At 36.4% G+C, this 18579-nt stretch overlaps 1 protein-coding gene across 2 annotated transcripts in view; it reads left to right on the forward strand.

The window, feature by feature from the left end:
- The window catches only part of PLOD2 (procollagen-lysine,2-oxoglutarate 5-dioxygenase 2), a 111870-nt gene that overhangs the window by 65272 nt on the left and 28019 nt on the right, over positions 1 to 18579 (forward strand). For both annotated transcript variants that reach the window (XM_020980955.2, XM_020980956.2), the window contains exons 8-11: positions 7356 to 7457; positions 10682 to 10807; positions 12281 to 12402; positions 14515 to 14619. In XM_020980955.2, the coding sequence (XP_020836614.1) occupies positions 7356 to 7457; positions 10682 to 10807; positions 12281 to 12402; positions 14515 to 14619 (455 nt within the window). The remainder of the gene's footprint in view (positions 1 to 7355; positions 7458 to 10681; positions 10808 to 12280; positions 12403 to 14514; positions 14620 to 18579) is intronic.

Raw genomic sequence — 18579 nt, forward strand, 5'->3', positions numbered from 1 at the left:
CAGTCAGTCATTCAGATAGTAAACATTTAATAAGCACCTACTATCCAAAGAGAGGTAAAAGATAGTCCTTGCTTTAAGGAGCTCAAAATCGAATGGGGGAGGCAACGTGCAAATAGCTCTGTCTAAGCAAGCTGTACACAGAATTAATTGGAAATAATCAACAGAAGGAAGGGACTAGAATTAAGAGGGATCGAGATAGGATTCATATACAAGGTAATATTTTAGCTGGTATTTGAAGGAAGCCAGGGAAGCTAGGAGATAGAGATGACATGGGACAGCGTTCCAGGCGTAGGAAGCAATCAGTGAAAATGCCCAGAATCTAGAGTTGGAGTGTCTTGTTTGAGTAACATCAAAGAGTCCAATATGGTTAGGTCAGAGTATGTGTGTGTATGGGGGAAGGGATAAGATATAAGAAGACTGGAAGAGGAGAGGGCAAGTTGTGAAGGGTTTTGAATGCTAAATAGAGGATTTTATATTTGATCCCAGAGGTGATAGAGAGCCATTGGAGTTTATTGAGTAAGGAGGTGACATTTCAGATGTGCACATTAGAAATATCCCTTTGATACCTGAGTGGAGGAGGACTGCAATGGGGAGAGAATTGTGCCAGGGAGACCCAACTAGTGGATAACTGAAATTTTAAAAAGCGGTGGGGGGGGGAGGGTTACTAATAATTGGGAGATCAGGAAAGGCTTTATGTAGGATATGACCCTTGAATTTTCCTTTGAAGGACTTGAGGATTCTAAGAGGTAGAGGTGAGAAGGACATGCATACCTGATGTAGGGGGGTAACCTGTGCAAAGAATTAGAATGCCTGGAAATAATAGTATGTATGTTGATGAGGTATAGTAAGTGAATTGTATCAACAGATTCAAAACCTAAATGATCCATGAATTCATTGAAGTGAATTTCCCAAGTTAATATGACAAGAAAGCTCAGAATTAGCAGGTGGTTTGAAAGTCTTAAGGCAGCTTTCCAAAGTGCCTGCTGTATTTGGAGGTGGCCAGGTTGTGGCTGATAGCTGAGAGTCATCTGGCTCTTCAAGGTTTTCCTTTCCTCATGCCCATAAATGCCATTAACAACTGCTGAAAATACTATTGATTGCTAGATTAAAAGAAAAAGATAGAGGGAAGAAAAAGTTTCTTATGATGTCACTATCAAATCACAAGATGCAGAAATTGAATCAAAATTTAGGAGCCAAGGGAAAATTAAGTCCAGCTCTGTTTTCCATTTCAGTGATACTGAGGCTACTCATATGTTCCGTGTAGTGCCACTGTATTTTTCCAAGATTCTGGAAACTGTTAGCTTCTCATGAGTGCCAAGAAATGGCAGCACAGGCTTATAACGAGAAGTCAGAACTCATTTGTTTGTCTCTAAAATTGAGCTTCTCTCTACTTTATAAACTCTTTTGCCCTTCCTATTAATCACTACTCCTTACTTCAAGTTGTGGCTCTTCCTTTCCTACCTCCAAGTTGGGCAAGAGTGATTGTGTCTCCATGAAGTGGAGTGAGTACTCTATTTGCTTCATAGAGTTTTCAGACTTAGTGAATGAAATGCAAAGGAAGGCAAGACTGACTGAATTTGCCTTTGGAGTTTAAATAGCTAGGCAGAGGAGGAAGTTTTATGAAGTTCCAAGTCCATTGAGGGAAACAAGGTGGGCCCTAGACAAAATAGTAATTTAGGCTAAGTGTTGATGTTTCTCTTCCTTTTCTTTGACCTCTGAACCCTTTACTCTTCCTTTGGGAGTCAGAGGCAGTGTTACCATGATAGAGAACCAGGAAGACCTATGTTCCCTCCTACACATACTTCCTGTGTGATACTGGGTAACAACCTCTCGTGCTCGAGGTGACTCTTTAAGACTATGAGTTGCAGAGAAGTTGTATATGTGAGGGAATTTCCACATTGAGGAGTTTTGTGTATCAATGTAAGTCCATGTCTTGTTTATTCTTCCTTCAAGTTTCTGTACCCTGAGAGGATCTTCTAGTGATGCCATTATATTAAGAATGTTCCATACTTCCATACTCTTTCCCAATTCATCTTTTTTTAAACCTTCCCTTAGGATTTTCCCAACTTCTCAACTCATTCACAATAATTTAGCAACTTGTCTAAGTTAAAATGACTCTAAAGACTATTTGTAATTCTCGAAGTAGGCCAGGTTTTTGACGTGTCATCTGGGTCACTCACATATGACCTAAGTCCTTCTTACCCAGGTTGTCATGGAGGCCCCATTTCGATTCCTAGAGAGTCAATCTTGGTCCTTACTTGAGATAATTATAACAATAACTCATATTTCTAGATGACTGGCAAGTTTGCAAAGTACTTTTTAGTCATACTAACACCGCAAGGTTGTATACGAGTAATTATCTCAGTATTACAGATGAAGAAACTGAGACCCAAAAAGTTTGAGCAATTTTCTCATGCATGGATAGATCCAAGATTTCAACTCACGTCTCCTGACTCCCAGTCCTATGCTCTTTCTATTGTGGGGAAGGAATCAAGAAAGGGGGCCACTTAGATTTTCAGCAAGTGTTAGGAACTTTTATATTCTTTACAAAAGATGTACACTTAGGTCTGGTAGAGTTTCTGGGAAACTGGGCCAAGATTAATGTTAGCTTAGTGTTTTTTTTTCCCAATGATGACTCATTCTATTGTCTATTTAAAAATTTTAATATCTTACTTTTATTGTTTTTTGCATCACATTCCTTTCTGAATATATTCCCTCCCTCCTCTACTCAGAGAGCAATTCCTTGTTATAAGGATTAAAAAAAAAAAGAATTGGGAACAAAGCAGTTCAGCAAAAGTGAATACTACATTGATATCAGTTGCATATATTTTAGTTCCCCATCTCTGCAGTTCAAGAAGGGAGGCACATTTTCTCATGTCTTCTCTTGGGTTAAGTGTTAATTTCGACTACTACTTTTTTTGAGGTTTAATTATAAAATTCCTAGAAGGACACTCCATGCCCCATTATTCTAGGTTAGTGAGGGAGAAAACAAAATGTTTTCTGTTTGGTTGAATACTCCATTTTAACTGAACAAGAAAATATTTGTTTTGGTTTGAAAGGGAGTGGCAGCATGCAAATTGTTTTCTTCCTGTATGGTGAACTGGATCACTCTTAGTGGATACTATTGTATTAAAAGTGAAAATTCTCTGCCTCTGCTAAAGTCCAATTCCAGTGGCTTATTATGTGAGCAAGTGACCCTGCAGTCTAAGAGGCTCTCCGCACGGACCTCAGGCTGTGCCAGACCTTCCCTAAGACAGAAAGACTTTCAGGACAGCTTAAGTTTGGAAAGACTCGTGGCCAGAAGATTGACTAACAGAGAAATAAATGGTTTTTTAATTGTAGCAATTTATGCAAATAGATGACCTAGATATGGAAGGGTTGTAACCTCTAATGTGAAGGGACAACCTTATAAATGAAGTCGTAGACCCTTGTACTCAAAGTAAATGAACACTAAAGAGAAGCTGTTTTCTGTTTATGCTAACTTGATAAAATATGACTTATTAAAAAAGTGTGGTCCTGAATTAAAATAAAACGTGTCTCTCTCAGTGGAATGATTTATTAGTAATTCGAATGCCCCAGATTTTACAATTCCTTTTATTCTGACAAGGTTAGAGTATACATATCTTAGCAGCAACTTGTTGAGATATTTAGGGACAGTTATTATTGTTATCAGACATACGGAAATTGAGGCACAGGAAGGTGTAGTGAGTAATCTAATTGCTCAAATAAAATGTCATAAAAGTATTTAAAATAATATTTAATATAAAATATTTTACTTAAATTCATATTATAATTAAAATATTTTATCAATTCCTTTCACACTCTGTTCATTTTCCTACCCAGAGAATTATACCTTTTAATAAAGAAGAAAAAAGAAAAAGGGGGGGGCAGTTCAGCTAAACAAACCAAAACCTCAACCGAGATACTCATTAATGTCTTGTACTCTCTTGTATTCTCCCACCTACACAAAGAAGGCAGAGAGGTATGTTTTCAGGAGACATTTCTTTTTAAAATTAATTTGACTTCCATTAAAAGGGAGAAGCACTTTAATTTCACATGTATGTCATCAAATAATGCAAAGTATTCAGGTCACAGTGACCTTTGAAATTTGAATGTGGCTTCCACACTTGTTTTGCAAGGGACTTAAACCGAATGGAATAGAGTGGACCAAGTGTGATTGCCATTGAAAGTGACATCGCATTTGGAAAATCCTTTGGGATTGTGAAAGATGGATGAAAACATCATTGCTGAGTAGAATGGAATTGGCCAGACCCACTGTTTAACTGCACGATCAGCTCTTAGTCATTTCAATGCCGGAATAACTGTCTGAAACTTTTTATGGAGAAAACAGATTTTATAGCAGGGGAAAAAAATTCTACATTTTTGAATTACATCAAAGATCTAGGAAAGGGAATGTTCTCGGCTGTAGATTATTTTTATTCTAAATAATATTTGATGATTGAACTAAGGTAGAAAGCAAATTATTATAAGATGAAGTATTATTTTTTAAAATAAAGTGAATGCCTTTGACCCTAGTATTTTCTTGAAAGGATAACTAAATTATCACAGGAGTTCTGATGCTCTTAATAACTTAATGTATGAATTAAGGATTGATCCATGATGAATTTAGGGTAAAACAATTATCTCAGAGTTTATATTTTGAAGTTTGAAGCAAGTTCTTGAATTATTTCTTAGATTTAGTTTTTTTAACTTAATTTTCTTCTTATCAAAGTTATTTTGCAAAAAAAATGGTTAATGAAGGGTGATATTTGTGAGTTTTCCAGGGGCCAAGTTTCAATCATCACTAAATAGAATTTATCAATAAAACTCATAAATCATGATTTTAACAAAAATACTGCTTTTCTTTGTAGGATAAGTTTTTCCTCAGCTGTGGAAAATGTATTATTTAATGAATGGGTGGTGGGTGTCAGGTATACTTTGACATCTGGCAGTGAAAATTATATCGTTTTTTGTTGTAGTGGTTCACTTAAAGGACAGCAGAGTGGTTTTGTAGATGGAAAGTTTTTTTTTTTAAAGCTTGACATTTCGCTAATGAATGTCAGGACTGCTTATTTCTTATCTATCATAGGAGCCTAATTCTTGAATTGCCCTTGTTCTTTCAGAAATGAGGAATGCATTATTCATTGCTGTCATGCTTCTTTCCAAAGAATAATATCCAGTTATATAGTTGGATATTCATATGTATGAATATGCCTATATGTGGATATGCAGCAATAATGAATGTGTTTTGTGTGCATATATACATACATATAAGCATAATGGTTGATTTTATATAGTGATTTAAAGCTTACAAAGTATTCTGTTTATATTATCTCCTTTGAGATTGCCTTCATATTGACCTTGAGTGATAGGTTTTACATTTATTATTATTCACAGTTTACATGTGAAGAAGCTAAGGCAAAGACTTCATGAACCATTCCACCTTGGGACAGTTCTGATTACTGGATAGGAGTTCTTTTGGTTTTCCTGACTTTAAACCTCAGTGGGCTAAACAGACCTAGTCTCTTCAATGGATCCTGATAGGGAAAGAATTCAGAACTCTTTACCATCTTGGTGGCCCTTTCCTGGATACTCCCTTGCCTATCAATGCCCCCACTTTGTTCTTTTTAAAGCCAAGGTGCCCAGAATTGAGCACGTTACTGCCGATGAGGTCTGACAAGGGCAGAGCGCTGGATAGAGTACAGACTAAACATCTCCGTATTCTTGGAATTGATCTTCCTAATGTGGCTTAAGAATACATTAGCCTTTTCTGGCTGACATATCACATTGCTGACTCACTGAACTTGCAATCCACTAGAATCTCCAGATGCTTTTCAGAACAACTGCTGTTTCTAATACCTGGGAAGTTGAGAGTGGTGTTGAATTAGATTACCTCAAGTTTTTTTTGTTTTTTTCCCCCCCACATTCTAAATCTATGATCCTATGATAAAATAAACCATGACAGGCAGTATTATAGAGTGGAAGGAGTTATGGCTTTAAAGTCAGAGGATCTGAATTTAAATCCCAGCACTCTTACTTCAGTCACCGAGCATTTAGTAAGCACTGGCTGTATGTCAGGTACCATGCTAGGGAGGCAGAGACAACAAAAGGAAACAGCACGCAATCATAAGGAGCTTACATTCTTTACGTACTATCTAAGTGACCTTGGGTGATTTATTTTCCTTCTCTGACCTTCAGTTTCCTCATTTGTCAAATGAAGGGGCAGAGTTCTAAAGGGTCTTCTATCTCTAAATCCTGTAATCCTAGGTGGAAGAAAAGAAGTTACCAGGAGACAGGCAGAGAAAGAACCCATCTCATTTCCCCTTGGTGATGCTTAAGAAGCTTAGGAGATTTTTTTTTTTGGAGGGGGGTGTTTTTTGTTTTTTTTAGTGATCCAACAATGAACCAACATGTGTTAAGTACCTACAGTATGCCCGATATTGTACTGAGGATTAAAGACAAAAGTGAAATGATTCCTCCCTTCTAGCAGCTTACATTCTAACTAGGGAAGCAACACAAGCACATACATTTATATACAAAATGAGTACAAAATAAATATAAGATGACATCAGGGAGGAAGTTCTAGCATTTGGGGGTATCAAAAAGGGTCTCCTCATGTAGGTGGTGCTGGACCTGAGACCTAAGAAAACTAGGGGTTGTAAGTGGCATCTTCTAGTTCTCCAGGGTCTCTGGCTCAGCTGCTCCCCAACAACCTGGTGAAAAGAGGGTGTTCTTGGACAGGTGGTGCCAATTTAGTATGCACTAAAGACGTAATGAATTGGAAAAACCCCAACAGAATAATAAACTAGTTCCCTGTACAAGATGGAAACTCGTGAAATTGGTGTCTCAGTCATACCTCTAAAAATGTTCATATGCCTTCAAAGTTATTATAACACACAGCTAAAGAACATTAGTTATATGGTATTCTTTTAGATTGTATTTGCCCCTAAGCCTGATAGTAAAAACCAGGCTGTCCTAAGTAGTCATTTATTGGACTTTTGGGACTCATTAACTGAATTAGGAACATTGTATGTCATCTGTTTCTAACTCCTACATTTCTCTCTTTTATCTTACCACTATGTTCCAGTAAATTATTTTATTGTTCCTTAAATAAAGATGGAACACACTCCTATTTGTGATGACTTTCTTTTGGCTCATCCACCTACATTTATCTTATTTTGTGCTGAAGTGAAAGTGTGGAACTCTAGATGACATGAATAGTAGTTGACTTTTTTTTTTTTAAAGAACCCTTAAAAGGTATAAAACTGACTGTGAAAATAAGTGATGTTGGACTGAGAGAAAATAGTTGAAAGAGACTTTCCATTATTAAAGGGATTTTTCCTTTTGTTTACTAGATTCAATTAAACTATTTTGGAAATTATATCCCTAATGCTTGGACACAGGAAAATGGATGTGTTCTTTGTGATTTGGATGTAATTGACCTCTCAACTAGAGAAGTAAGTATAATGGTGCATGCAGTGTGCTTACAAACTGTGAATTGTCATTGCTTACTAATATATTTGGAGGAAAATAATCAGTTGAATTATTTTTATTCTTGTTTGTTTATGTGGTTGTCTTTTGTTTTTCTGTTGCTACTGCTGTTCCTACAGACCTGTGAGTTCATCACTGTTGGGAAATTCAAGTGGAGACACTCTCTCCATCATTACTTAACTTATAATTTTAGAGAGTCACTTGTGGTCCTAGGGTTTGCACACAGATATAGTATGTGTCAGATGTGGAGCTTAACTCCAAGGTCACCTCTCTATCTTCTATGTCGGCCTACCTCTCGAATAAAGTGGATGTTGAAACACCGAATGTAGTCTTTTAAATAGAGTTGATAAGTGAGAGATTGAGTTTATGGGTAAATTAAAATCAGTTTTATTGACAGCCTCTAGAAAACAGTCAACAAAAACATGCTTATGGTAGCCTTGGTAGCCAGAGACTGAATCTCTTGAACCTTTGATATTTATAAAATCTTTTGAAAAAGGGGTGAAAAATCAACTGAGAGTGAAGATGAACTCTAATTGGTCAACAAGAGAATGAATAATATAATGGGAGGTGGGCTATATATTAAAATGAAGTTGTCTTGGATCTCCCAAATCTAGACTTAAGGACACCTATCAATTTCCATATTACCTGTCTGACTGAAGGGCGAATCTACACTTCCCAGATATGTCTAAGCAAACACAAGGAGCAACAATGCACTTATGAGCCTAAAATTATAATTCCTTTAGCTGTCTGATTAGATCTTGGCCTGGGTGATCTTTAAGAGAGATTTCCTACACTGGTCGATTTCTGGATGAGGAAGTAGAAAAGGGGAAAAAATCTTAGTACTGATTCAATAATTGGTTATTAAATATAAGAGAGAAATAATTAAATTCTCACATAGGTTTTCTAGACTTTAAAGATGTCAGTTTCTTGTAGGTCTAGCTATTGTTTCCATCTGAGCTACTTCACCAGTTTGGCTGAAATACCGAAGCTCCAACATGAGCGTGGCTGTTTGCTTCGAGTTAATATTGTATTAGTTAGCTGTCAAGTTGATCGCAGTTATTAAAAGAAAAGGTGTAATAACCACTTAGCATCATTTTTTAAATCAAATGCTACTCCTTTGTAGATTTTTAGAAAGATTTTCCCTATGGACATTTAGTTACATTTATTTTTTGGCAGCCAATATTTCAAAAGAATAGGCAACCTTCTAGAAAGATATTGTTTATTCATACAATTTCTTTTTCTTCAGATATAATACAGTTGTGATTCAGGGCAGTGAAGAGCTTTCAAGATATAATATAGCAAAGTTTTACTTTGAGCAAATCTCTTTGATGACCTGGAGGAATACCAATTTCCATGAGGAGTTTATGGTAGAAATACTATAAAGTCATGGAAATTTACAGGAATGTAGTTCTACAAACTGATGGCCTCATCAGTAAGGAATTATTCAAGAGGGAAAAAAAAGCTCTAATAAAGTCAAGATTCCAAGAATGAATGATTTATATTCTTATCAGTGTCTAAAGGTGGATAAAAAAAATAAGTTGTGAACATTTAAGAGCTACTGAACAGGGCCATGTTTTATTTGAAAATAAGACATTTTGGCCAATTTCTCAAACAACAGAGTATTTCCTACCCGGAAAGAATGCCAGAATATTTCTGGATAGAGATATGATGAAGAGATGTTTTAAAATGATATTTTTTGCAGAACTTAATGTTCTACCCTTATAAAAGACAGCTATTGCTCTTACTTGTTTCATTCTCATTTATTTTAACTGTCTCAGGTAAGAATTAAAAATAAAATTGTTTCCTTTCTACTTTATACAGATGAAAATCCCTTGATTCTTAAAACAGGTATAATCTCAGAGCAGTTTAAAAATAGCATTGGAAAATCTAAGTTACAAGCAATATTAAATCATTAAAATCATCTCAGAGTTAATATAATTAGTTGGTATGGTATATAGAGTCCTGGGTTTGGAGTCAAGAAGACTTGAATTCTAATCCAGCTTCAGACATGTCCTAGCTGTATGACCCTGAGCAAATCATTCAGCCTCTGTCTGCCTGCCTTTCCTCACCTGTAAAATGGGGATAATAATAGCACCTACCTCTCAGGATTATCATAAGGATAAAATAAAATAATATTTTTAAAGCTCTTTGCAAATCTTTAAATGCTATATAAAGACTACCTAATTGTTATTATGGTTATTATCATTGTTATTGTGATCTTATTTTTTATTATTGTTGTCATTATCAACTAAATTCAGTATTTTAAATAACTATTTAGGATAATTACATGTGTTTAGCCTTCTGGTCTCCTTTTAAGAGACTGTTTTGCATCCATGTAATCTGTTTCAGATTTAAAGCTCTTAGGAATAAGGATTCATCACTCTGTCTCTCTTTGTTTCTCTGTCTCTTTTTTCTCAGTGTGTGTGTTTATTTGTACACACATGTGTATATATGTATATGTGTATATCCTTATACATGCATATCTATACACACACACACATATATAACTTGAGTATTCTAGTCGCCTTTAAATAATGTGGCCAATTTAATTATAAAGATTGCTCTGACAACCTAAATGTGTTAGGCACACACCATAAAATGAGGTGCCTTCATTTACTTTGAGAGGAGCTTAGTAACTGCACCAATAGCATCCCTGTGCTCCTGCTTTATATCAGTGCGATCTTAGGCTTCAGTTTCTTTACCTTTAAACAAGGGGCCAAAACTGAATGGTCTCTGATTCCTTTAATTTTTAACACCATACAATCTAAGTTTCTGACGTGAAAAGGGAAGGTTTTTTTTACTAAAAAAAAATAATTTATATATTGTACAAATAATGTGATTTTCCCTCCCCCTCTTCCCACTCTTTTTATTGGTATAAAGGGGAGAGTCAAGGGTTAATTCTTACATTTAACATTAGGTTTAATTAGTTACAATAGCTGGAAAATCACTCTGAACAAAATTCAAGACTGAATTAACATATATTGATTTCCACACTTTGCAAATCATGCCAGAGTGAAGCTAAGTGTGTGTGTGTATATGTGTGTGTGTGTGTGTCTTGACATGTTATCAACTCCCTTTTCTTTTTGTTCTAATAGGTTGCAAAGCAAAATTTCCCTATCTAATCAACACTTGAATTCAGTCTAAATTGGAGCCCGCTTGAATAAAGGTTCATTTTATTGCCTTTTTCTAGGCCTATCCAAGGGTAACAGTTGGTGTTTTCATTGAGCAGCCGACTCCTTTCCTACCTCGATTTCTAGACCTGTTGTTGACACTGGATTACCCCAAAGAAGCTCTTAAATTCTTCATTCATAACAGTGTAAGTATTTGGTATCTTTTTTATTTTATTTTTTTATTTATTTTTTGGCAAGGCAATTGGGGTTAAGTGACTTGTCCAGAGTCACACAGCTAGTAAGCGTTATGTGTCTAAGGCCATATTTGAACTCAGGTCCTCCTGACTCCAAGGCTGGTGCTCTATCCACTGCGCCAGCTAGATGCCCCCAGTGTAAGTATTTGGATGGTGAGTTCTGTTGGGGAGGGGGTGGGCAGTCCTCAGAAAGATGGACAGTCAGTAACAGCTTAAACACAAGAAATGATGCTTTACAGTCACTGAGATATTCAGGGGGAAAATTAGATTTCTTACTCTGGTAAAGCAGAGACTAAGTGATAACATAAAAAAAAGTGTAACTCTATGATGGACATGGATAGAGTGAACTTGGGTAAATCAATAGAATACTGGAGAATCAGAACTAGGGAAGACTCCTGAAGCTTGAAAAAGAATTTCAGGATGCGAGGACTAGTAAACTTCTGAAACTCATTATAAACAGATTGTGATACAGCCTGGAAAAAGATTCATTGGTTAGTGCATTTTTACAAGTAATACAACAACTTCTGAATTTAAAAGAGCCTTGGGATATTAGGGCTAACATTTGTGTTGACATATCTGAGGGAAAATATCCTGTATCCAAGAAGTTCCTCAGTATACTAGTCAGAGATAGGATACTTGGTGGAAAGAACCATTAGCCTGGTCCAATGTGGCATTTATTATATTGTTAAAATTTATTTTCTTTTGTCTGTGAGCTGTGGATAAAGATAAAATATATGATCTCATCTCTTCAGGAATTACAAGGGAAATGCACTATAAATAAATGTATTTTTTAATATCTGGGATATCTTCATTACAAAAGACATGCTAATTCAAATCATGACTGAGCTGGTTCAGAGATTTTTTTTTTTTATGACACACTTCCCAGTTTCCATGTTGCAATGAAGCTGGGAATAATTGGCCATTAACACAGTTGCTAATATATCAGATATTGCAAATTGTCTCTGTGCTTATCATCAGAATATTAGTGATAAAATGTCTATTTTTATGTTGGATATAAATGGAAAAAAAGCCAATATTATTGCCTCAGAGTTTGATGAGGACAATCATATTATGTGTGTTTTATATTTTCAATTTTTAGATATTTTGTAGCATGTTTCTAGTATTCCAGAATGTGTTCTAGAACATACTTTGAAGGCATTTTTCCTTTCTTTTGATTTATTAAGCTTATAATCCAAATCTTTATATCTGGGGTAAGTTTCTAATTGAAAGTTTTAAAGTGGTCTCTTTTTCAAATAATGCTCAAATGCATATTTCACAGTGAACACCTGTTATATTTGAACAATAGTAAAATGCAATATTTACTAAATTAATATTATTTTGCTATGAGAATCCTTGGCAAAGCAAGGTGTGTTGGCTTCTTTGGTGTCATTTTCTCTAATTCTAAATTTTATTAATATTTTACAGGAGGTCTATCATGAAAAGCACATCAAGGAATTTTGGGAAAAAGCTAAAGATGTAATCAAGAATATAAAAATTGTTGGTCCAGAGGAAAACCTAAGTCAAGCAGAAGCCAGAAATATGGGGATGTATGTTTACAAATTTTACAATTTATTTATATAAAAGAATAACCAAAGAACTCAGAGAAAATAACGATCTTTTTACAGAAATAAATATGAACAGTTCTATTCAGCCCTGAGTCTGTAGGCCATATGGTAATATTTCAGAAGGCTATGAATGATGCTAATTTGTGATTTTTTTGGCCAACCTGTTTAAACAAGACATCATTTTTTATTTCTCAAACCCTAAAAATACATGTGCAGATTTGAATGAGCAACAGAAAACTGGTATGGCAGTGGTTTAATTGCAGAGTATACTAGACAAAAAATTACATATTTGCTAATAGTAAAAATAGATATAACTAGACAGACACAACATGCAGTAGTAATTCTTTCCTTACCTGGATTTCACTTATCCCACAACTTCAACTCTCTAGACTAAAGCCAGTAACCAATAAAAAGGACATATTTTTTGAGCAGCTGCAAAGGCTCAAGGTGTTCCAAAGTTAATGCACATGTAACTCAAAAGAAATCTGCTTCATATCTGATAACCTTTATTTTACATTTGGACAGAAGGAGGTATTATAGATGCAGACTTACCTATAGCGTCTAGAAAGAACACCTGGCATTCTGATAGTGAGGAAGGAGACTGAAAAGCTTAATAAAGCCTGTATAAGAACACAAAGCACTGGAGGAAGGGGCCAGTAAGTCTAGTAACAAATGACCCTCTCCGTTTCAATAAGGTTCTGAAAGCATCATTTGTGAAGTACAGGAATTTATATTCCTAATGATTATCCTGAATTGTTATATTCAGCATATTCTGTGTAGTGTCTTAGAATGATTTTTACATAGGAAATTGTCTAAATTTAGAAAAAAAGCTTTGGAAATTTAAAGGAATTAATTGTAATTACATGGGGGAAAAAAAAGAAACACCTTCATCTCTACTTAAGTGGTACTGTGTGTGTGTGCATATGTGTGTGTGTGTGTGTGTGTGTGTGCATACACATATACACACACACATATATGTATATAATGTATATATACATAATTTTTGTAAAGGAGTAGTTTTGCAATTTAAAAAAAAAACAACAAACAGAAAAACCCAACAAACTCCAAAAAGCGTTTTTGTTCATAAAACAAATTATTCAAAAAGTAGTCAAGCAAATTTTCATCTATTAGTGAGTCATATGATGGTGTATTTTAATTACAGTTGGAGTTAAGTATAGAACTAAGGTGACATTCTAACTGGATATGTATGACATAATAACAACAATAATGTTGTTGTTTAGACATGTCCATCTCTTTCTGATTCCCATTTGGGATTTTCTTGACAAAGATACTGGAGTGGTTCAGTATTGCCTTCTCCAGCTTATTTTACAGTTGAGGAAACTGAAGCAAGCAGGGTTGAATGACTTGCCCAGAGTCATGGGGCTAGTAAGTATATGAGGCCAGATTTGAACTCAAGAAGAGGAGTCTTCCAAACTCTAGGCCCAGAGCTCTATGCACTATGGTGCCACCTAGTGGCCCCAAGAATAATATCTAGCATTTATGTAACAGTTCAATGTCTGAGAGAGAGAGAGAGAGAGAGAGAGAGAGAGAGAGAGAGAGAGAGAGAGAGAGAGAGAGAGGTATTGTGAATATACTCTTTGTCCAGAAGTGGTTGTTTGTATCTGCAGTGGTTAGAACATGAGAATTAGAGCCAGGAAGACATGAGTTCCAATCCTACTCTGGACATTTGCTAACTGTGTGATCCTGGGCAAGTAACTTAATTCCGGTGTGCCAAAGTTTTCTCATCTGTAAAATGGAGATAATAATAGCACTTATGTCCCAGAATTGTTGCAAGCTAACCCATAAAGCACCTTTTTATCCTCTAAGCACTACATAAATGCTAGCTATCATTAAACTAACTGCAAGGACCAAGTATACAGCTATAAAATCAATAACAAACATTCTGAGAGTTGGTGTTTCAAAGTTTTGATGGACTGCCTTAGATTAGCTTAAACAATGAAGAGCACTTCATAGAAAGCTAATGATATTTGTGGTATTAGAGTGCATTAGTATAATACTAAAGCTTTTTCATTTAGAAATGATTAACTGTCCTACAGCAATTCTAACTGACTGCAACATTTTTGTCGGTTTCAGGGATCTATGTCGTCAAGATGACAAGTGTGATTATTACTTTAGTCTTGATGCGGATGTTGTTCTGACCAATCCAAGGACTTTGAAGATATTGATAGAACAAAACAGGTACTCAGTAAGATTCCCTGGGACCCTCCTTCAAAAGATCATCCTCATGTACAATTCTCTTTGAGATTTAAAACCGTCTACCGTCCTTAGTCAGTGTATTTAGTTCAACAGATATTTATCAGATGATTGACATTTGCAAGGCTCTATGCCAGGTTTTGCAGTTACATGTGATATTGACACTCTTCACAGAAAGCCTGCTGTGTAATGGGGCATATGTATACAAATAACTAAGACATAAGTATAATAAATTTGAAGGGAGCGTGAACCTACTTAGCTTGTGGAAAGGGTTATGATATCACGGGAAACTTCATGAAGGACGTGCCATTCGAATTGAAACCTAACACGAGGCAGGGATTTCAACAAGTAGTGATAGAGAGAGAGTGGATTCCAGGTGTGGAGAATGGTCTCTGCATTTAGCCTAAAGACTCCAAAATGGGATCTGGGAACGTGTGAGTTTGGCCAGCTGAGTCCTTGGTATTTCCTGGAAGGAATTTATTTAAATTCGACAAGTTGAGAGCGCATGGCTGATATTTTGAGGGTACACATCTATCTAATGCAGTTCTGGGTCTGAGCCGTGTCTAAAACCATGTGTGACCATAGAGGGAACAAATTAATCAATAAACACTTAGTTGCCTACTGTGTGCCAGGCACTGTGATAAGCCCTGAGGATACAAACAAAGTCAACTAAAAAAAAAAAAGCTTTAATTATTATGTATGATATCGGAGCCTAAAGGTAATAAATAAGCTATGTTACTGAGATGCTTTGAGGATTTTTTTTTGAGGGTGGGCTAGGCAATAGGTTTAAGTGACTTGCCCAAGGTCATACAGCTAGTAAGTGTTATGTGTCTGAGGCTGGATTTGAAGTCAGGTCCTCCTTCCTGTTCTATCCACTGCGCCACCTAGCTGCCCCAGGAATTTGACTATATGTGTAGAGTATTTTATCTAGTTTTGCACAATTAATCCCATGCAGATATTAACCAAGGCTTATATTTTGCATAGTATGCCTTTTTGTTTTTATTACTTCACAGATATTTTGACAATTTGCTTTATGGTTACCATGGTAAATACTTGATCAATCAGCATAATGATAAGTATATATTGAATGCTTCTTATAAGAATAGCAGTTTTATGCATGTAAAGTACTTTGTAAACCTTAACACACTAGAAACATGCTGATTTTTAAATTATTGTCATTTTTTGTTTGATTATTTAGATATGTTTGCTTATCTAGGCATCTGGGTGATGCAATAGTGGATATAGGGCTGGGCCTGGAGTCAGGAATCCTAGCTGTGTGACCCTGGGCAAGTCATTTAACCACTGTCTGCCTCAGTTTCCTCATTTATAAAAGGGAGATGATAATAGATCACCTGTCACAGAGTTGTTTGATAATATTTGTAAAGCACTTTGCACAGTGTCTGGCATACAATAAGTGCTTAATAAATGCTTCTTCCCTTCCATTCTATTCTGTTCTATATAAAATATCTGAACATGACTATTTTTGTAAAGGGAAAATAGTCTTTTTTTTATCTTGTTAGTTGGTGGACCATTGCTGGAAATAATTTTAATAAGTGGAGCCCAATGAATCACAGAGATCAGCTGTTGGCTAGTTGCTATTTACATTTATATTTATGTCTTACATAAAGGCTTAGATAGCTTGCTTATCAAATATGCAAGGCCATAGAGCTGAGAAGAATAGCTAACACACTAGGTGATTATTCTGGTTACCAAAAGATCTTTATAAGCACAAATATTCAGGTGAGTGAAATAAAATGAATTTGAAATTTGAATGTAAGGTCTTACAACAAGGTTCAAAAAATCAACTTCACAAACACCAGGTACAGGAAGAATGGCTAGACTTCCATTCATATGAAGAAATATTTGGGATATTTAGTAGACTGCAAGCTTCATGAGTAAGGATTGATATAGCAGCCAGAAAAAGCTGGCATGTTCAATGATGTTAAGAGAAATACAATGTCTAGATTGAGAGAAGTAGGATACCATGGTTAGAAAGCCTTGGTAGTATTGTATTTAATTAAGTTTTATGCAGGACATTGATAATGTAAACAACATCCACAGGAGGACAAGCAGGATGCTGCAATGGCTTAGGGTCATGAGGACCATTGGAGCACACAGAATTTATAGTCTGGAGGAAAGATAACTGTGTGGGACGTGACAGTTATCTTTAATTATTTGAAGGCTGTCATGTGGAAGACAAATTAAATTTGTTTGCTTGGACTCAGAGGGCCATTGGATGGAAACTAGAGGGAGACAGTTTGAGGTTTGATGTCAAAAGTACCTTCTCACAATACTGTAATTAGAGATCTCCAGAAGGAATGTGCTGCCTCAGGAGGTAGTCATTTTCTTTTCACAATAAGTCTTCAAGGGAATGATTGGGTAAACATTTTTGTTTCCCTGTGATTTGTTCCAAATCTGAAATTCTATAATTTTGTGAGCAACGTTGTTAGGTGAATACATCTTTAGAAAGCAAGTTGTCACCACTAATTAATTACTCATTCAAAAAAACATTTAGTACTTAATATGTAGAAGGCATTGTGCTAAACCCTGAAGGAGATGCAGAGATGAATACAGCATGGCCCCTGTCCTCAATGAGCCCAGATCCTTTTTCAGATCAAAAGTTATCTAGTCATTCCTTCTCTATCTTTTTTTTTCACCCAAAGATAAGGTTTATTAGAACATCCATCATATTGGGCAGACTCTTAAGGAGTCTGAACATTAGTAAACTATTGTCTAGATTATAAGAATCTAACCAGTGGCTAGCTTTTTAAGAATCCGAGCCCCTTAATGGAGACAAGATGGACCTTATATTCTGAAAGCCTGTGGGAGGGATCTAGGAGTGACCAAGTAGTTTGGGGTGACTGAAGGAGGGGCCTAAGGAGATCCGGATGGGAGGGGCCAGTAACCTGGGGTGAACTGAACTCCTGGGACCTGGACCTTGAGGCCAAGGGGGAATGGAACCCACCTAGGATTAAAGGAGGGAAATGGCCAGGCCATACATAGCAAGGTAAAACGAAGGAAGGCCAGGCTAGATTAACAGAATTGGGAGACTGGGTGTAGCCACAATAAAAGGCCAGTTGATGGGAGTATACCCTCAGGTGAACACCAGAGATTTGGCCAGGTGGGAATGTCCAGAGTTTTTCCTTTCTGGGGCCTGGATCCCAACCCCAGCATTCCCCCCTCAAACAAATGGGACTCAAATTCTTTTGGAGTAGTGGGTGAAGGTCTTGGCTTCTGAAACTGCTTCCTGCTGGCAAGGGGCATAGAGCTGTCCCTGCCTCGAGGGGGTCCCAAAGAGGAGGTTGACTGGAACCAAGCACAGGCTGTATCTAGGGAACCATGTGGGGACCTTGGCTGGTACTCGCTGTTTGCTACCAACTGTAGGTGAATGGCCCATAGTCTGGAAGACACAAATCTGACAAAAAAAACTACAGGGCCCAGATATAGAGCAGGGACTCGATTTAGGGCCCAACTTTGAGAGGATAAATCACCCTTAGCTCTGTTTGGATTCAGATAATTCAGTTTTCCAACCATGCAGTATCAAGTCCACCTCATAGCCAGACTCAGGAATAGCCAGGTGGGTGACATTTCCTTTCAAAGCAACATAATGGGAAAACTGAACCAGGAGGATCCCATCTTGGACTGAGGCTAAAATTGTCCTCTCAGCTTTTCCCAATGCTGACTTCTCTGAGTAGCTTGTGGCATTTCTCTCAGATGGTGGATTATTGATTATCGATGGATTATTATGATCCATCACACAACTCAAAATAAAATCCTATGAGCTTTTACCTCAAACAGCAAGTTTTACTAATCACAGCTTAGGAAAAACTTTTCCAGGATTTACATCTCAAACTTAAATTTGTCTTGGTGTGAAAAGCCGATCATTAGAGATTTTTATGTACTTGCAAATTCTCAGCAAGCCACACATAACCCAAACAAGCTTTT

The sequence above is a fragment of the Phascolarctos cinereus genome, unplaced genomic scaffold (assembly GCF_003287225.1).
Source record: "Phascolarctos cinereus isolate Bilbo 61053 unplaced genomic scaffold, phaCin_HiC Scaffold_7;HRSCAF=346, whole genome shotgun sequence".
Classification (NCBI taxonomy): Eukaryota; Metazoa; Chordata; class Mammalia; order Diprotodontia; family Phascolarctidae; genus Phascolarctos; species Phascolarctos cinereus.